The following is a 21,132-nucleotide window of genomic DNA, read 5'->3' on the forward strand; positions in this document are numbered from 1 at the left end:
TTGCACTGAGCACAAAGAGAGAACCACTGAGTTAAACAAACAAACAAAAAATCACTTTTACTTGCATTGCATTAAATTGCTATTAAGTGCCATGACGAGAATGGAATTAAAAGCAATCTTATTGCACGAATGCATTAAGAAAATGAGTTCAAGTACTGTCAGTGTCCTTCCAGTTTCATCACGGACGACAAGATGTTCATTTTAACAGACGTTTATTTCCGACGTGATGCCGAAGTGGTGAAATGCCATGAGAACTGAATCAACAAATATGGGTCTGAGCACAAATTCAGAAAATGACAATTAAAAGAAATGCATTGGTAAATATTTAATTGAGGGACTTTTGAAGTCCATGGAATATATCTTGCATGCATTTTTATTAAAAGTAAAAAATAATATTTTTTATGTTCATTGTGATCATGTCTTTACAAATTCCATAATCATTTATTTTGAAAACAATCATTTATTAATACAAATTGACTGGCTATGACTAAAATGTCAGCTAAATAACCGTCGCAATTTAATAACAACCACCTTCTAATTCGCTAAACAATAATAAAATGAGCTTTTTAAAAAACAATTTTGATTGTGTTCTTTTTATTAAGTTGAGATAATCATGACACATATTTCTTGTTTTGGCAATATATCAAATTTTAGATGGAAGATAACAAATTGTATCTGTGTCTGAAAAAAAACCCACTTTCAACTAAGTTACCCATTACAAAAACACCTCTCAAGGAAGTGTGTTAATTCCAAATCACATGACCTGCTCCACATGATGTCATTTCCTCCTGAAGAAACGTCTGGCCAGACTCCAAGGTTTTCTGAGTTATTTAATATAAATTAGTGTGTGATCAAGTGTGGATTTATTGCATGTCAACAGGTTTGCTACAATGTCTTTATGAATAAATTTCAATTTCAATTTTACTCAACTGTAAATATAATATTTAGTGTATCTTTCTGTAAAAATGCCATGTGGTGTTTGGTTATAGGTGGTCATGCGGATTTTAGGCCTGAAAACAACAAAAATGTCAACTATGTTACAAAAAGTCCCACAATTATATATTGACATAATAAACCAAAACAACAGCACGATGTAAAAACAGGCATACGTTTCATACCTCATTGGCTGCAACAACTTTGAGGGGAGAAAACTTCCAGAAGAAAACAGTGAACTCTTCTTCAGTCCTCCCATGCACCCAGAGCATTAACAGGTGTGCTGAGATTGCTATAGTGTGTCTAAACTACCCAACCCCAACAAGGTAACATTTGTTCCACAGCAAGGTTCCCTTTTAAACAATGTTAACCACCGTGTGTTTCTTAATCTTTTAAGCTTTTTAAGCTTATTTATATAAAACAAAATAAAAAAGGTTGACCTACCTTGCTTTGTGCACATTGAAAGGCCACATCCTAAGTTTGACCTCTCGACCTGCTCACGTCAGACTACTGGGAGCTTTTCAGTTTAAGTGCTCTGTTCAGTAACAAAGAACTGAAAGGAGTCTCTGTCAAATCTCTTTATTTGTTGTAAGAGTTTAAGTGTGTATCACATTTTAATACATGACAACTGTTTTCAATTACTATCACCTGAAAGGATGACTTCATTTGTGACTGCTATTGTAGTACACCACATTAAAAAATAAATGATCCTCTTCAATGTGTAATGTTCATCTAATATTAGAATCCATATCATTTAGCAGATATTAACTATATAAACAAGTCTGAAGCTATCTGCATTCAAAGTGATGTTCCTGGAGAATGTATTTACCCTCTTTAAATTTTACCTCCCTGTGACTGTCATCACACACATTTTCAAGTTCAGTCATGGATTTCAATTTACATGTTTCACATGGCATGGATAAGGGATTTTTGGTTAACAAAATTGTGGTTAATTTTAATTAGCAAAAAAACCTGATGAACTAGAGTGAAACGATGAGACTGTTTTATAACTCGCTGTGCTCTGTATACTCAGTATGTTGTTGAATCTTCTCTGGGAGGGTCTGAGTCATAAAAACAAACCGATCCTTCTTCAGGCCTTGACCAACTACCTGCTCCTTCAATCCAATTGCCAGATACTCCTCTTCTGTTCCATACTTTGGCCAATGGGTGAGACCATCCTCATTAGGAGACCTACGCACATATACACAGTAAAAGTTAGAAACCAGTTTGTGTATCTCCATGTATACTACAACTTATAATCAGCACTAATTCCTACCCTGTCCGAGCAAAGTTGCCCCAGAAGCTCATTATGGTTCTGCTCAACTCTTCCTCCTCTTTAGGGCATGGTTCTAAAATGATAACAATCTGGTAAAACATTTTTGCACTCCAGAAAACACAGACAGCCGAGGTATCTGGTGGTCTGTTGCACTTACCAGTTAATTTGACTTGAGTAGTTGTGAAGCAGTTTCCTAACACTATAAACATTTCATCTCCATGGTCACTTCCAACAAAGCTAGGTCTATGTTTCTGCATGAATGAGGTAGGATGCTGGAACTCATACAGGTATACAGCAGCACCTGCATCTATTAGTAGACAAATAGATGTTATGTTATGTGTGACAGCTAATGTGAAACACTGCTTCCCAGACAGATTTTCAGAACCTTGTATAAAAATACCTCTGTGAGCATTAGCAACTTTAATGGCTGGAATGTTAAATATGACATCTCCAATCATCTCAGTCAACCCTTCTCTGTTTTTCACACGGTCTTCACCAGTTCCGAAATACTCCTTCATCATCAGATCTCTCTTGACTGCATCTTTGGGCTTGAAAAAAATTGCAACACATCTGTCAAAGAAGCTAGAACATGTTGGGGAAGAGTCATATTATAACATCAGGCTGTCTGTCTTACATCAGGGTAGAGGCCAGACATCACGTTCACCACCTGCTCCTGATCTAATCCTTCTGTCCAGTTTGGAGGAGCAAAGAACTGAAGGAAGACAGAACAGCTCTAAACATTCAACATATGCACACACAAGCAGAAATGATCCCAAGTTCTAAACATCTGAAAATCACTGAGTCCTTGATTCATACAAATTTTTAATGTAACACTTACATTAGTGAGAATAAATCCCCCTTCATCATCATTAAAACCAGTAATGAATGGTATAGTGAGGAGTTCATGTTTTCGGAGCAGCTCATCCACAGGTTTCATCAAGAAGTGTCCATCAATATTTGCATGAAATGTAAATATGTGATTCTTGAGAGAAAAAGATGTGTCAAAGGTGAGAGAGTAAAAATAGTTACATTAAAAAGGAAGCATTATTGCAGAAGCCTTCAGGCTCATATTCAGCAAATCTGTTCTCATCAGTCTATATTAGTTTTCCACACAGTATCTCACCTCCCCAGCAGCAACAATAGTATCAATATCAAGGTTTCTCATACAATCCGCAATCTTCTCTGTGCTTTCGATGCTACAGCCAGATGCATTTGCAACCATCTGAGGACAGACATGAGGGATTAATGTCAAGAATTTAGAAAAAATGTTGTGAAATTCTCAATATTGTTCAAATAAGCACACTGTTCATTGACCTGCATCGCTGGCAGAGGATTATTTGACACAAGTAAATCCATTGCAGCTGTACCACTCTCAGCAATGGCACGGTGGAACAGGCCATCAGACAATGGTGAGAGGAGCTGTTAGAACAGATAGAATTGGGTTTGCAATTTTATAACTGTACAATCTGCAAAAAAGGCAACATATTTAAAATATTTTATCTGCAAATTGATTCTTACCAGGAGAGACACACTCACTCCACCAGCCGACACCCCAAATATTGTAACTAAATCTGGGTCTCCTCCAAAGTTGTGAATGTGCTGCTGGACCCACCTCAGAGCTTCTATCTGATCCAGCATCCCAAAGTTCCCTGATACATGCTCATCTCCAGTGCTGGATAGAATATAAAGTTAGAGTCTCGCATATCATATTTACATCATGTGACACAAATCCGATTCAAAGTAGCAGAACATAACAACAGAATGGACAGTTGTGAACAAAAGTTGACATATACTTGTAAAGACCACATGTATGATGGCAGTCTTGAGTTTCCAATGACTTCTATAACTCCTAATCTATGACGGAATCATGGAAACTGTTACACGTGTTTGTAAACTTTTGTTCATGACTGTATCAACTGTGTATATTGACCAACTTGAGTCCGTTTACCTGAGAAAGCCCAGAAGTCCCAAACGATACTGGATCAGAACCACAACCACATCCTGGTAAGCAGCCAGAGCAGATCCATCACCTGCTGAAGCTGAACCCGCACTGAAACCCCCACCATGGATCCAGACCATGACCTGGTAAAGTAATGAAAGAGGTTCATCTTTTCTTTAAAGCAACTTGCTTAATTAGTTCTTACTGATTTCACCATGAGAGTTTCAATCAAGTGAGTGTAAACAAAGACCTGAATTATAAAACTGTTGGTGACATAAACAGAACATCAGTTTGAGTTTAGAGGTTAGCCCATTGCATTCTGGGTCTAAATATGGATATAAATATTCCTATTGCCATTATGAACTCTTCAAAAGCATTAAAACCACCTGCTCCAGAAATACTATCAAAACTTTCTCAAAGCTGAATCTTAGTAACTGAACAGCATCTCTTAAAATCTGCAGCAAAGAGTTCTTACTGGAAGTTTGGCATCTTTAGCTCTGTTTGCAGGAGTGTAAATGTTGAGGTAAAGACAGTCTTCTGAAATGTCTGGGATATCTGCAAGTGCCACACCGAAGACCTCAAGCATATCCACAAACATCTTTGCATTTTGAATACACCTGAAAAACAGACATTTTCATCAATAAATACTGTGCATAATTCCTCCAAGTGTGGCATTCAAACACTGCAGCACATGTGTCTTACATGGGTGGCTGCTTGGTGGCGTCTCTCACTCCTTTCCATCCCTCTACAGGCTGAGGTGGAGCCAGTCTCAGGGAAGGACCTATGGGTGGCTTGGCAAATGGGACACCCAGGTAGGCATGGACTCCGGTCTCTTTGCCCTTTACACTCACATACTCACCTCTCAGGCTCCCGAGCTTTGTGTGGACTTCAGGTGCTGTCAGGATATTACAACTCAGTCAGGATCACAAATGAACACATCACAATTCAGTAATTTAATGTCGGAGTGAAAGATACACGTAGCTCCTAAGTGACAAACGTAATTCTTTCGAATATCCAGTCTTTGGTTTAAATTTGTACCGTGTGTTTATGCGAAAGTTTACAATTGACTGCAGATATTTAAAAGATATCAAAAGCCCACGAAGGTTGGAACCCACTGGTTTAACCTTTAACAATGTGTAGTTTTTAAAATGTTAGTTCTTCTGTCTATTGTGTGAAATCTTATTCTTAAAAGTATGCTAACTAAATGTCTCAAATAAAAGTCATGGAATAGAAAGTACAAAACATCCCTCTAAAAATGTAATGCAGTAAAAGTATAAAAGCAGAATAAAACAGAAATACTCAAAGTGCTTTTTTGATTACATACTGTACATTAGTAAATTGTTGTGGTTGTTGATCACATGATTCAGAGGTCACACGGTGCATCATAGTGTCACCAAAATATCAGCACTGTATGAGGAAAAGCAACATTTCAACTGGCCTATTATCTCTCTGTTCACAGGTGGATTTCTAGCTTCACGCAAAAGTCCACTAGAAGAAACAGTTTCCATGCTAAAGGATTTGTACGTGGACTAATAATTTTCTATACATGTGTCTATGAGAGGTACAAGAGGTTCAGAATAGGACGGGATGAAGTGGAAGATGAACCAAAACTCAACAGGAACAGACTGAAGATCTGAATGAACACTGAGCAACCAGGACTGAATAGGAAGTTGGTCAGGACCATATTTTTGGAAGATTTGGGCAAAGTTGGTGCCCAAACTGCTCTCCAAAGACCAAAAGACTTGCCGTGTGGAGATGTGACAGGACGTTTTGGAGCTGCTAGAAGGCAACCCAGTGTTTCAGGACATCATTTCAGATGAGACGTGGGTCTTCCAGTACGACCCTGAGATCAAATGGCAGAGGATCCAGTGTTCCCCCGACCAAATAAATCCAGCATGTCCAAATCCAGGATCAAGGTCACACTCACTGGCTTCTTTAACCACCATGGCATGATTTTGTGCCAGAAGGGCAAACTTTGACCTAAAACTGTGAACCTGTTTTCATCGCTGTAATATTTTATTATTCTGAACATTTAATTGTATTGCATGATAGACTTGAAATTGTAGAGCAAAGTGCGTAAAAAAGGGTGTTGTAATTTTGCACATGAACTGAGTATCAAGTGTTTCTCTGATGTTTTCGGATGAATATTGATGCTGAAATGTGGAAAAATTCTTCACACAACTCTACTGCTGTTTGTGTGTGTCTATCTGTTAATGTGAAGCTTCAATTCACACTTGTGCTGTGTTGAAACTTATACAGAAACTTTACTACTTCCTACCTAGGATTCATTAACAGTGCAGTCATATCTACATCTAATGTTGAATGTGAGAGTGTAAAGAAACAAGTAGATCATTACTTACCCTGCAGCTCTGCAGCAACACAGGAAAATAAAATGAGGATCAGAAAGCAGAAAGTTTGCTTTGCACACAGCATTATGGATGTCTAGGTGTGGACTTCACAGATGAAGTGCACAGTATAAAAAACATTGCCTCTTATAAAGCCTCGCCTTCTTGTAACTTTGACCGAGATAAAGCTGCAGGTAAGAGGTGAAACATACAGAGGTGACTGTGCAGCTTTTACTCCACAGCAACAGCTGAGCAAAAAAGGCAATTTCCTGCCCCCTATCTACCATATTGTTCACTTGTTTCTCAGATCAGGAGCAAACAGTATGTCATTGGTCAACTCTTAAAATCATGTGACAACACCTCTGTGTCTGATAGGCTTGAAAAAGATTCTATTAAAATAGTTTAAGCACCTCAACAAACCTGAAACCACTACTCCTAACTCTACACTGCATAGTCTGTCATTCTGAGGGACAACCAGGAGGTTATAAATCCCTCCCTTTTGTCCTGCAAAGCCCATTTATCTGTAAACCACTGCAATGGGAACAAAGAGAGAACCACTGAGTTAAAGAATGCACTTTCCAACTTGATTCTGTTATTTGTATTACATTACACTCCTGATAAATACCTCAAAGAAAATGAAAATTCCAACATAGTAGAAGTGTAACTATGCTCAGTCACACACTGTCACTGGCTGGTTCAAAACCCCTCGACTCTGTAATGTGTTTATTTATTTATTTATTTTTTTTTTTTTAAGAAAGTGAAAGTCTGAAATGTTTTATCAGTTCTTTTTATTGTATCATCTGGTAAATCTAAAAAAAAAACACTCTGGTCAGCAGGCTCAGGTGTCTCCTGCACAGCACACTATAAAAAGAGCAGTCCATTCATTTAATCCAACTCTTGCTAGACAGCTATCCTACGGACTGTCTCAAGCTCTCCATAAACATATTTAAACAAATAACACCATATGTCATCACACTCCAGTGAACATCCGAGTAGATCGTAGTGTACCTGTACTCATAAAATAAACAGAGGAATATTAAAAAGGTAACCATTTATGAGCCTCTGCTGTGCTCCACAACTCGTGTACGCCTCTCAAGAACTGACAGTGTGACACCAATGTCAGTTACACACTGTAGCTCCAGACAGGGTGCTATTGAGCCAACAACAATGAATTTCATGAAAACCGCAGCAAGTGGAATCATTTTCCATATAGATACAGTGTTACAAAATCGCCAGTGAAGTAACTACAAGTACTGTCAGTCTACTTTACTTGGACCTGTAACTGTATTTATACTTTCTTTATGATTTCCTTTTTTAAAAGAAAAAAAATCATCATCTTTTGGTCTACCTTATGATCATTGACCAATGGTCATTGATCAGACTATTTTCAGCTTAAGTGCTCTTCTCAATAACTTTTTTTAAAACTGTAAAGAACCTGTTTGTCAAATCTGTAATTCATGACAGATGTTTATAATTATCTTTTTCTCTGCTATTGTAGTACACAATATAGAAAAACAAATTTACTTCTTCAGTCTGAATTTTTCATTTAAAATTGGAATCCAGCTCATTCAGCAGATACTAAACATACAAACAAAACAACAGGCTGGTACATTTTCTCTAAAACTATCTGCATTCAAAATGATTTTCCTGGAAAATGTATTCACCCCTTCCATGTTTTAATTCTCCATGACTACCACCACACACCTTTTTATTTCATTGTGATTTTTTATTTTTTTTAATGAATTTTATACGATGCATAGTAGTTTGCATTCGCTACAAAAAGTTTTTAAAAATTCAGTGCTTCAATTTGTTAAAATCACAGGTTTAACATGGTATGTTTAAGGCAATTTTAGCTGACTCAACAATGGTCAAAAATAATAAATAATTGAAAAAAAACCTTGGGATAGAGAAAAGTGATGTGACTGCTTTAAAGCTCGCTGTGCTCTGTATTCTCAGTATGTTGTTGGATCTTCTCTGGGAGGGTCTGAGTCATAAAAACAAACCGATCCTTCTTCAGAGCTCGACCAACTACCTGCTCCTTCAAACCAATTGCCAGATACTCCTCTTCTGCTCCATACTTTGGCCAGTGGACAAGACCATCCCCATTAGGAGACCTGCACACATACACACAGTTTAAAACAACTTTGCATTATCTCCATGTATACTACAACTTATAATCAGCACTAATTCCTACCCTGTGCGAGCGAAGTTGCCCCAGTAGCTCATCATGGTTCTGCTCAACTCTTCCTCCTCTTCAGTGCATGATTCTAAAGTGATGACAATCTGGTAAAACATTTTGCACTCCAGAAAACACAGACAGCCGAGGTATCTGGTGGTCTGTTGCACTTACCAATTAATTTGACGTGGGTAGTTGTGAAGCAGAACCCTAACACTATAAACATTTCATCTGCATGGTCACTTCCAACAAAGCTAGGCCTTTTCTTCTGCAGGAATAAGGGAGGATGCTGGTACTCATACAGGTATACAGCAGCACCTGCATCTATTAGTAGAAAAATAGGTGTAATATTTATTATGTGTGGCAGTTAATGTTAAATACTGTTTCCAAAACAGATTTGCATCACTTTGCATAAAAATTACCTCTGTGACCATTAGCAACTTTAATGACTGGAATGTTGAACAAAATGTCTCCAATCAACTCAGTCAATCCGTCTCTGTTTTTCACACGGTCTTCACCAGTTCCAATGTATTCATCTACCATCAGATCTCTCTTGATTGCATCTCTGGGCTTGAAAAAAAGAGTGACACATCTGTCAAAGAAGCTTGAGGCATGTTAAGGAACAATCATATTATAACATCAGGCTGTCTGTCTTACATCAGGACAGAAGATGGACATCACATTCAAAACCTGCTCCCGATCTATTCCTTCTGTCCAGTTTGGTGGAGCAAAGAACTAAAGGAAGACAGCAATAAAGATTTAACGTATACACACAAGCAAAATGATGCTAAATTTTAAACATCTGAAAATCACCGAGTCCTTGATTTATACAAATTTCTGTAAAGATATAACACTTACATTAGCAAGAATAAATCCTCCTTCATCATCATTAACACCAGTAATGAATGGTACAGTGAGGAGTTCATGTTTACGGAGCAGCTCATCCACAGGTTTCGTCAGGAAGTGTCCGTCAACATTCGCATGAAACGTAAATATTTTATTCTTGAGAGAATAAAATGTGTATAAGGTGAGACGGTAAAGACAGTTACATAAAACAAGAAGCATTATTGCAGAAGACTTCAGGCTCACATCCAATTAATCTGTTCTCATGAGTCTATATCAGTTCTGCACACAGTGTCTCACCTCCCCAATAGCCACTATAGCATTAATATCAAGGTTTCTCATGCAATCTGCAAACTTCTCTGTACTTTCGATGCTACAGCCAGATGCGTTTGCAGCCATCTGAGGAAAGATGTGAGGGATTAATGTCCACAATTCAGGAAAACAAATATGTTGTGAAATTCTTAATACTGTACAAATAAAAAATAGTCTAATTTCTTATTAACCTGCATCGCTGCCAGAGGATTACTTGACACAAGAAAGTCCATTGCAGCTGTACCACTCTCAGCAATGGCACGGTGGAACAGGTCATCAGACAATGGTGAGAGGAGCTGTTAGATAGAATTAAGTTTGCAATGACATAACTGCACAATCTGCCAAGAAGAAAAGGTGTGTATTTAAAATACTTCAACTTGAAATTGATTCTTACCAGGAGAGATACACTCATTCCACCAGCAGATTCCCCAAATATTGTAACTGAATCTGGGTCTCCTCCAAAGTTGTGAATGTGCTGCTGGACCCACCTCAGAGCTTCTACCTGATCCAGCATCCCAAAGTTCCCTGATATATGTTCATCTCCAGTGCTGATTAGAATATACAGTTAAAGTCTACCAGATCATGTTTACACCAGCTGGTTGAAATAAGTCAGCTTTGAATTTGTGTTCCCATGTGGCACAAATCACATTCATGTATGTTCTTAGTTACCTGACACTGTTTACCTGAGAAAGCCCAGAAGTCCCAAACGATACTGGATCAGAACCACAACCACATCCTGGTAAGCAGCCAGAGCAGATCCATCATACATTGATGCTGACCCCGTACTGAGGCCCCCACCATGGATCCAGACCATGACCTGCCAATGTAATGAAAGAGGTTCATCTTTTCTTTAAAGCAAAAGGGACATGTTTACTTTATTCCCACTGATCTCATAAACAAAAGAGTTTCAATCAAGTGAGTTTAAACAAAGACCTGAATTCTAAAACTGTTGGTGACATAAACAGAGTATCAGTTTGAGTTTAGAGGTTAGTCCATGGCAATATGCTTAAAAATAAAAGCATCATTATTCCTATTGCCATTGTGAATTCTTTAAAAGCATTAAAACCAACTGCTCCAGAAATACTATCAAAATTTCCCAAAGCTGAATCTCAGTCACTGAACAGCATCACTTAAAATCTGCAGCAAAGAGTTCTTACTGGAAGTTTGGCATCTTTAGCTCTGTTTGCAGGAGTGTAAATGTTGAGGTAAAGACAGTCTTCTGAAATGTCTGGGATATATGGAAGTGCCACACCGAAGACCTCAAGCATATCCACAGTAATCTGATTAGATTGAATACACCTGAAAAAGACATTTTCATCAATAAATATTGTGCATAATTCCTCCAAGTGTGGCATTCAAACACTGCAGCACATGTGTCTTACATGGGTGGCTGCTTGGTGGCGTCTCTCACTCCTTTCCATCCCTCTACAGGCTGAGGTGGAGCCAGTCTCAGGGAAGGACCTATGGGTGGCTTGGCAAATGGGACACCCAGGTAGGCATGGACTCCGGTCTCTTTGCCCTTTACACTCACATACTCACCTCTCAGGCTCCCGAGCTTTGTGTGGACTTCAGGTGCTGTCAGGATATTACAACTCAGTCAGAATCACAAGTGAACACATCACAATTCAGTACTTTAATGTTGTCGTGATTTGTGATTCTGACCGAGTTGTAATATCCTGACAGATCCTGTGGACACGTACCATGAAGCTTAGTAATGCAATAACAGACTAAAGCTAAAATAATAGCAGCTGATTGAAATGCTCAAGTTACTAACAGCCCAGTTTATTTTTGATTTCTTAAAATGTTCACAGCTGCGATATCCAATACACGAATATTGATGCTGAAATGTGGAAAAAAATCTTCACACAACTCAAAGTACTGCTGTTTGTGTGCGTCTGCCAATGTGAAGGCTCAGTATGTGTCGAAAGTTGAACAGAAACTTTACTATTTCCAACCCAGGATTCATTACCAGGGCAGTGACATCTACATCTAGTGTTGAATGTGAGTGTCGTCTCTGGTGTCAGTATGTAAAGAAACAAGTAGATCATTACTTACCCTGCAGCTCTGCAGCAACACAGGAAAATAAAACGAGGATCAGAAAGCAGAAAGTTTGCTTTGCACACAGCATTATGGATGTCGAGTTGTGGACTTCACAGATGAAGTGCACAGAGTAAAAACAGTATCTCTTTGAAAGCCTTCCACTCTTTACACTTTGACCGAGATAGAGCTGCAGGTAAGAGGTGAAACATACAGAGGTGACTGTGCAGCTTTTACTCCACAGCAACAGCTGAGCAAAAAAAGGCAATTTCCTGCCCCCTATCTACCATATTGTTCACTTGTTTCTCAGATCAGGAGCAAACAGTATGTCATTGGTCAACTCTTAAAATCATGTGACAACACCTCTGTGTCTGATAGGTTTGAGAGAGACCTGTAACTGTATTTATATTTTCTTCATGATTTCCTTTTCAAAAATTCATCATCTATTTATCTACCTTATGATTATTGATCAACAGTCAATTTCAGTGTTGTGCTCTTCTCAGTTTATTTTTACAATAGGTTGTATCACATAATTGATGACAGATATAAATAATTATTAGTATCCTTTTCATCTGCTATTGTAGTACATGACAATATAGAAAAACATTTGTTTATTAGCTGGAATTTTCCCTGAAGTTCCAGCTAACATGAAAAAACTGTCTGTTTAGAGAAATGTTTAGAGAAATGTTTCTGGCTCAGTTATGTGATAAATATTTTTTTTGACAAATTCTGTCCTTTCAATAAAACGACAGCTGACAGACCAAAATCTTTTTGGGTCATGAATTCAATAATAAATAAAAGGCAGAAGCAAAGAGAAAGATATTAAACTGTAAAACAATACTTGAGGAAATTACCCAGAAAAATGTAGGCCTCTTAAAATTAAGGCAAAGTACATTTAATTTTATAGGACTTTTAAAAAAAAAAAAAAAAAAAAAAAAAAATTTGTTCAGGCACTCAGTGACATCCTGATATCTCGAGTTATTACTCCAAATGAAAAGATGAATTTAAACTCTCTGCTGCACCACTTCTGTGTCTATTTGTTAACCTTTGTAATGTTTTTGTGTTTCAGCTCAGTACAAGCAGCTGCAGGGTCTCTGTAGCTTCCTTCACCCCAACTGGTCCAGACAGATAGCTGCCCTCCCTGAGCCTGGTTCTGCCGGAGGTTTTTCCTTCCTCACTGCTAACAGGAAGTTCTTTCCTCCCCACTGTTATTTACCAAAAAGAGAGAACTTCAAATAAAAAGTCTGTGTTTCTTTTAAAGTTTTATGTTTATTCCCCCTTTCTTTGATCTTAAGTGTAAGAACCATGTTTTATGGCTACAAATTATTTTTTGCTACAAAGTCAAACCATAAGAGTACAATAAAACCACTGGATACTAGAAGATGTCTGAGACCCCACCCTGAAACTGTACAGTATTTGAATAAACTACTGGATGAATAAAGGATAGTGTATTTGTTACGGTTTAGTGAGAATTTTTGTGAACCCAAGTGAGAATACACAGGGAGGTACACAGGTGGGTGTAATCAGAGCTCTTTTATTCTAAGACTCAACAAATAATCAATAGTTTGCCACTATGGCCAGGAACTCACAAGCATTGGGAAGGTTGGAAGGAAGGCAGGCTCCGGTGGCTTGGCAGTTAGGGACAGAGCTGGTCGGGGCAGTCCAGGGATGCACGTCCTCTATCGGGAGGCCAGCGCTGAGCCAGGACCTCTATCTGGAGGTCACACCGTTGCAGGCAGACAGCTCTGTTAAACAGTCCAGCAAAGGCACAAAGTCACTCATGGTGCCAACAGTTCTCCCACTGAACAAACAATGTACACAGTGCAGTGTGGGACTCACTCTTAAAGCCCTGGTAATGATGATGATCAGCCACAGCTGCTCTCACTCTGCGCTGATCACCAGCCAAGCAGAGAGATGAGGGCAGAAACTGATGAGCCAACATTACAACTACCTGTAACTGGATTCTGCATAAATTCAGTGGTTTAACAGGTGCAGCAATTCAAGCATTTTCCATATAATAAGTGCTACTTGGAAAATAATTTTTCTGATGTTCATAATTTAGGAAATGTCAATGATTGACACCAGCATTAATTCCGGTTGTTTAATGTTTTTATGCAGTGTCAGATTTTTAATAAAAACACACACTTGGGACCTCAAAGACAAAAACATATTTGTCCAAAGAAAATTACATATACTATTAATATTTTCAGTTTTTAATAATACAATTTTCTAGCCAGTGTCAGTCCTGATCATAACTACCAAATTTTCATTTATTTTTCGGATTTGAACTCTTTAAATGCAAATTTGTTTGCATCAGAACCTGTTGGTACTAAAAAGCAAAACAAAACACACATTTAAATTCTTATCCATATAATAATAATAATAATAATAATAATAATAATAATAATAATAATAATAATAATAATAACAATAATAATAATAATAATAATAATAATAATAATAATAATAATAATAATAATAATAATAATAATAAATATTATTATGATTATTATTAGTTTTTCTCAGTCGCTTTGGTACATTTCTCGAATCGTCCTCAGCATTTGCAAAACAGTAAATGAACAAGTAGGTTTGAGAATTTCAATTCTGATCTGAGAAATGTACCAAAGCGACGGAGAAAAACTGTAATATTGGAATCCAGATCATTCAGCATATACTAAATATACTGACAAACAAAACAACAGGCAGGTACATTTTCTCTGAAGCTATCTGTATTCAAAATGATGTTCCTGGAAAATGTATTCACCCCTTTCAGTGGTAGCGGTCATAGGGAGTTTTAATTCCCCATGACTACCACCATACACCTTTTTATTTCATTGTGAAATTTAGATTTTTTCTGAATTTTATATAATGTATAGCATAGTATAGCTACAAAAGTTGCAAATTTTCATGCTTCAATTTGTTAAAATGACAGGTTTAACACAGTATGTTTAAGGCAATTTTAGCCGACTCAACTGTGGTCAATTAAAATTACTGATTGAAAAAAAACCTTAGTATAGAGAAAAATTACGTGACTGCTTTATAGCTCACTGTGCTCTGTATTCTCAGTATGTTGTTGGATCTTCTCTGGGAGGGTCTGAGTCATAAAAACAAACCGATCCTTCTTCAGGCCTTGACCAACTACCTGCTCCTTCAAACCAATTGCCAGATACTCCTCTTCTGCTCCATACTTTGGCCAATGGACAAGACCATCCCCATTAGGAGACCTGCACACATACAAACAGTAAAAGTTAGAAACAAGTTTGTGTATCTCCATGTATACTATAACTTATAATGGGAACTAATTCCTACCCTGTGCGAGCAAAGTTGCTCCAGTAGCTCATCATGGTTCTACTCAACTGTTCCTCCTCTTTAGTGCACGATTCTAAAGTGATGATAATCTGGTAAAACATTTTGCACTCCAGAAAATCCAAAGACAGCCGAGGTGTCTGGTGGTCTGTTGCACTTACCAATTAATTTCAAATGGGCAGTTGTGAAGCAGAATCCTAACACGATAAACAATTCATCTCCATGGTCACTTCCAACAAAGCTAGGCCTTTTCTTCTGCAGGAATGAGGGAATGTGCTGGTATTCATACAGGTATACAGCGGCACCTGCATCTATTAGTAGACAAACAGATGTGAAAGTTATTATGTGTGACAGGTAATGTTAAATACTGCTTCCAAGACAGGTTTTCGTAATGTTGCAAAAGAATTACCTCTGTGTGCATTTGCAAGTTTAATGGCTGGAACGTTGCATGTAACATCTCCAATCATCTCAGTCAACCTCTCCTTGTTTTTGACACGGTCCTCACCAGTTCCCATGTATTCATCTATTATCAGCTCTCTCTTGATTGCATCTTTGGGCTTGAAAAAAAGAGTGACACATCTGTCAAAGAAGCTTGAGGCATGTTAAGGAACAATCATATTATAACATCAGGCTGTCTGTCTTACATCAGGACAGAAGATGGACATCACGTTCAAAACCTGCTCCCGATCTATTCCTTCTGTCCAGCCTGGCGGAGAAAAGAACTAAAGGAAGACAGCAATAAAGATTTAACATATACACACAAGCAAAATGATGCTAAATGTTAACATCTGAAAATCACTGAGCTCTTGGTTCATATAAATTTCTGTAAAGATGTAACACTTACATTAGTAAGCAGCCATCCCCCTTCATCAGTATTAACACCAGTCATGAATGGCACAGTGAGGAGTTCATGTTTACGGAGCAGCTCATCCACAGGTTTCGTCAGGAAGTGTCCATCAATATTTGCATGAAACGTAAATAATTGATTCTTGAGAGAATAAGATGTGCAAAAGATGAGAGAGTAAAAATAGTTACATTAAAAAGGAAGCATTATTGTAAAAGACGTTGGGCTCATATTCAGCTAATTTCTTTTCAGCAGTCTATATCAGTGTAGCACACAGTATCAGTATCTCACCTCCCCAATTGCATCAATAGTATCAAGAATATTCTCGGTATCAAGGTTTCTCATGCAATCCGCAAACTTCTCTGTGCTTTCAATGCTACAGCCAGATGCATTTGCAGCCATCTGAAGACAGATGTGAGGGATCAATGTCAAGAATTCAGGAAAACAAATATGTTGTGAATTTCTTGATTTTGTACCGATAAAAAATAATAAATTTCTTATTAACCTGCGTCGCTGACAGAGGACTATTTGACACAAGTGAATCCATTGCAGCTGTACCACTCTCAGCAATGGCACGGTGGAACAGGCCATCAGACAATGGTGAGAGGAGCTGTTGGAACAGATAGAATTAACTTTGCAAGGACATAACTGCACAATTTGCAAAAAATGGTGTACATTTAAAATACTTTATCTGCAAATTGATTCTTACCAGGAGAGATACACTCACTCCACCAGCAGATTCCCCAAATATTGTAACTAAATCTGGGTCTCCTCCAAAGTTGTGAATGTGCTGCTGGACCCACCTCAGAGCTTCTATCTGATCCAGCAGCCCAAAGTTCCCTGATACATGCTCATCTCCAGTGCTGATTAGAATATACAGTTAGAGTCTCACAGATCATATTTACACCAGCTGCTTAAAGTCAGCTTTGAGGTGTGTCCCCATGTGGCACAAATCACATTCAAAGTAACAGAACATCACCACATCGTATGTACTAACTGTTCTTAGTTACCTGAGAAAGCCCAGAAGTCCCAGACGATACTGGATCAGAACCACAACCACATCCTGGTAAGCAGCCAGACCAGATCCACCATACATTGACGCTGACCCTGTATTGAGGCCTCCACCATGGATCCAGACCATGACCTGGCAAAGAAATGAAAAGGTTTCATCTTTCCTTCAAAGCAAAAAGGACATGTTTACTTTATTCCTACTGATCTCACCACGAAAGAGTTTCAATCAAGTGAGTTTAAACTAAACAAAGACCAGAATTATAAAACTGTTGGTGGCAAAAACTGAACATCGGTTTGAGTTTAGAGGTTAGCCCATTACAATCTGGTTGCAAATAACTATTCACTGTCCCTATTGTCATTGTGAATTCTTCAAAAGCATTAAAACCAACTGCTCCAGAAACACTATCAAAACTTGCCCAAAGCTGAATCTCAGTAACTTCATCTCTTAAAATCTGCAGCAAAGAGTTCTTACTGGAAGCTTGGCATCTTTAGCTCTGTTTGCAGGAGTGTAAATGTTGAGGTAAAGACAGTCTTCTGAAATGTCTGGGATATATGGAAGTTCCATACCAAGGGCATCAAGCATACCCACAATAATCTTAGATTGAATGCACCTGTAAAAAAGAGACATTTTCATCAATAAATATTGTGCATAATTCCTCCAAGTGTGGCATTCAAACACTGCAGCACATGTGTCTTACATGGGTGGCTGCTTGGTGGCGTCTCTCACTCCTTTCCATCCCTCTACAGGCTGAGGTGGAGCCAGTCTCAGGGAAGGACCTATGGGTGGCTTGGCAAATGGGACACCCAGGTAGGCATGGACTCCGGTCTCTTTGCCCTTTACACTCACATACTCACCTCTCAGGCTCCCGAGCTTTCTTCAGGTGCTGTCAGGATATTAGATCTCCATCAGAATCACAAATGAATGGAGGACCGCTCACAGTCCTCCACCGATGAGTAACCTGGTTCAGACTATCCACCAATTCCATCTGCAACATCTTCCGCTGCTTCTGATGGTCCTGCCGCTGCAATGGATTCCCATCTGACACCCCTTGGCTTCTTACCACAACTATTACTAACCTTCCCAAATCCATTTTAGACATTAAATGCAGATGGCCAACTTCCCCTGTAGGGTAGGTTGAAGTTGAGGTTGAGGCTGTGCCAAAATGCTGTTATTCATTTGTGAGATGAGTAACTCAGAATAACCTGCTATTGGCATGTGCATTACAAAGCTTTTTTAAATTATTCTTTTATAGTAATTTGCTGCTGTTTAAAACCTTTCGTGTGTATTTATTTATTTTATTTCTCTCTTCTTCTTTTTTTACTTCAGTGGCTCTGGTCCAGATTTCTTGCTGTTTTGTACCAGCTTCAATTAAAAATTATACTGTACTTGAATCTTTATCTTTCACCTGTGGACACTGTGTGCATGTAGGTAAGAGGTAACTTTGATTCAAGCCAAAACCTGATAACAGTTATGGTAGGACAGGAGGTCAACAATGCATCCAGTCCTACATTTTAAGAAGATGTAGCTTTTGTTCTTTACTATGCAGTCATATCTGGGTCATTCCAGAGCTGGAGGACATTTGGGTTTCAAAATCTTTGAAAAATACACCTTCTCTTCTACAATTTTCTGCTACATATTCATTAAAAATAGCTGATAGACTGTCAAAGGCTTGATTGGCTCAGCTTACACATCAATGGTAAAATTTTTGCTACAATTTTTCAAGGCTGACAATGTTATGAAAATATGAAAACTAGAAGAGAGGACATACCTTTGGCCTCCCCATTCTTTTGGAAAACTGTTCGATGATGTCAATTCAGGTGTTAAATGTGATTCACTGTTTTCTTTTTCTCCTTCTACAAGCTATAAAGTTTATAGTAAAAGGGTTTCGTGCATGTTGTGGGACACGCATTCCATGCATAATAATTGTCATTTCAAATATTATGCTGATTAAAAAAATGCTCCCACAATTACGAGACATCAGTGAAAAAAGTAATACCAAAAAAAGGAGATTTAAATTTCAATTTAACTGTTTTATTTGAGATTCAATTTCAATTCAAATATTTTCGAACATTCTTTTCTCCTAACTTTTTTAGATTTGGTCTCAGGACAAGTATATTTACACAACAACTGCATGTTTTAGTATTTTCTACATGGATTATTTGAAATTTGATGGGTGGGATGTAAAATGTTCTTCAATTCTGAAATCCCATCTACATCTGATGTGTGTGTGTGTGTGTGTGTGTGTGTGTGTGTGTGTGTGTGTGTGTGTGTGTGTGTGTGTGTGTGTGTGTGTGTGTGTTATCGCCAATGTCATCAGACAAAGAAATCAGTTTACTTACCCTGCAGCTCTGCAGCAACACCCGCAAATAAAACAGAGATTAGAAAGCAGACGGTGTGCTTTGCATGGAGCTTCATGTTCATCTTTGTGTGAATTCTGCAAAGAGGAAGCAGACGGAGAAAACGTCACCTTCTATACAGCCACCCCCTTGTAACTTTGACCAAGATAAAGCTGTAAGGTGCGATTAAAGCCGAGATATGAAAAAAGAAGCAAATATTCTGACCTCTAACTACCACGTGGTTCACCTGCTTTTCAGGTCAGAAGCAGACAACACGTCACTAGTTGGTACTTTAGCATTCATTTTTCACCAAGATCTTATATCTTTCAGAAGAAGAAGGATAATCAAAGTTTTTTTAAAACCTATGAAACCCAGGAAGTCTGTTTTTGAGACTGCTATCTGCACTTTCAGAGTGGACGTGCAATCAACCATGGCATTAACTGCTCATTTTGCTCATGATGGGTCTTCTAGCGTATAAAAAAGCACCATATGCACGTTAAATTAAAAACTGTATTATCACTGGAAAGGGTCTAGAAAAACATACCACAGCATTTAGTTAATTTTGCTGTTATACTACATTTTTTCAAAATTAATCTCAATATTAAATGTATGTTTTTAGTAATTTAAATTTCTTTTGACATAGCTTCATGTTTATGCATTATTTTTATTGAAATATGTGCAAAAGTAAGTTTCAACAAGTTGATAGCATCACTTTAATATCTATCTATCTATCTATCTATCTATCTATCTATCTATCTATCTATCTATCTATCTATCTATCTATCTATCTATCTATCTATCTATCTATCTATCTATCTATCTATCTATCCATGCAACAAGACATTGTTTAGTGCATAATATGTGTGTGGAACACTTTATACATACAGTATTTATAACTGTATTTCAGAAGAACACCCTGGGATTGCTTGAAAGGAAACTTATTTTATTATATGTTAAGCAAATTATGTTAAAGTTGTGGATTTTTTTAACATATAATTTAAATATATACTACCTTTGGATGATGGCTGAGTAAGTGTTGCAAAACCAACATAGTTTCAATATTTACTTAGCAATAACGTAGCTTAGACTGATTTTAAGATGAGGGTTATGGTCAGTTAAGGTTTAAAAACGACATTTAGTCAACATCAGTGTTAACAAGCGCTCTGAGCGAGTGACCAAATAAGTTTCCTTTCAATTCGTTAATGTTTTATCGATGCGCAATCATTATATAACGTTTACAGAGATACAGTCTTCCGAGACGTCCATATACTTACACCGCTTTACAGAATCCTTCATGTGTCTGTGTATTTAGTTTGATTCCTTTTCACAATTTTTTTTTTGCTGATTTCGTTGATCCAAACACGTAAGAAGAGAAAATGAAAATCAGACGAGCCAGCCAGGAGTCGAACCTAGAATCTTCTGATCCGTAGTCAGACGCGTTATCCATTGCGCCACTGGCCCGCACATCGCCATCTGCTGTCGGAAATGCCAGAAAATCATCACCGCCAGTACTACACTCTACCAATGTATGTGGTGAAGAATTGTAACTCAATCAGTTTTAGCATTAAGTTATAGCTCTCCCTCTGGGAACCAAAACACGCTTATATGTCATATTCTGGGGGAGTGTATCGATCCGTGCAGGGAAATTACTTTGTTAGAATCGCTCGAGACGCTGCCAAGCATTTACGAAACATATAATAAAACAATAAAAATTGTAAAATTATAAATACACAACAGAAAAATATACAAGTGCACACGTTTGAGTGTACAATT

At 37.8% G+C, this 21,132-nt stretch overlaps 1 protein-coding gene and 1 non-coding gene across 2 annotated transcripts; both read right to left on the reverse strand.

Annotated features, from left to right (window-relative positions):
* Nucleotides 1-1,496: 1,496 nt before the first annotated feature.
* Nucleotides 1,497-20,785, reverse strand: LOC111562997 (liver carboxylesterase 1-like). Its single transcript, XM_055009175.1, has 27 exons — nt 20,634-20,785; nt 19,363-19,457; nt 11,207-11,399; nt 10,982-11,123; nt 10,508-10,641; nt 10,219-10,372; nt 10,016-10,120; nt 9,813-9,911; nt 9,528-9,671; nt 9,327-9,404; nt 9,092-9,239; nt 8,844-8,993; nt 8,688-8,760; nt 8,426-8,607; nt 6,509-6,517; nt 4,851-5,043; nt 4,624-4,765; nt 4,158-4,291; nt 3,728-3,881; nt 3,524-3,628; nt 3,333-3,431; nt 3,048-3,191; nt 2,844-2,921; nt 2,610-2,757; nt 2,367-2,516; nt 2,210-2,282; nt 1,497-2,124 (listed from the first exon to the last, which is right to left on the reverse strand). Exons 2-27 carry the CDS (start codon nt 19,442-19,444, stop codon nt 1,938-1,940), a joined length of 3,300 nt encoding a protein of 1,099 aa, XP_054865150.1. The 5' UTR covers nt 19,445-19,457; nt 20,634-20,785; the 3' UTR covers nt 1,497-1,937.
* Nucleotides 20,748-20,820, reverse strand: trnar-acg (transfer RNA arginine (anticodon ACG)). Its single transcript has one exon. It is a non-coding gene; the product is annotated as a tRNA-Arg (tRNA).
* Nucleotides 20,821-21,132: the final 312 nt, after the last annotated feature.

Source organism: Amphiprion ocellaris, chromosome 3, assembly GCF_022539595.1.
Source record: "Amphiprion ocellaris isolate individual 3 ecotype Okinawa chromosome 3, ASM2253959v1, whole genome shotgun sequence".
Classification (NCBI taxonomy): Eukaryota; Metazoa; Chordata; class Actinopteri; family Pomacentridae; genus Amphiprion; species Amphiprion ocellaris.

What these genes read in the sequence shown, in the direction of transcription:
- LOC111562997 (XM_055009175.1), bottom strand. Translation starts at nt 19,444, where the DNA reads ATGAACATGAAGCTCCATGCAAAGCACACCGTCTGCTTTCTAATCTCT. An exon ending in GAATGAGTGTATCTCTCCTG is followed by an intron (nt 10,121 to 10,218) that starts GTAAGAATCAAT and finishes TCTATCTAACAG; the next exon opens with CTCCTCTCACCATTGTCTGA. An exon ending in ATCCTCTGGCAGCGATGCAG is followed by an intron (nt 9,912 to 10,015) that starts GTTAATAAGAAA and finishes ATCTTTCCTCAG; the next exon opens with ATGGCTGCAAACGCATCTGG.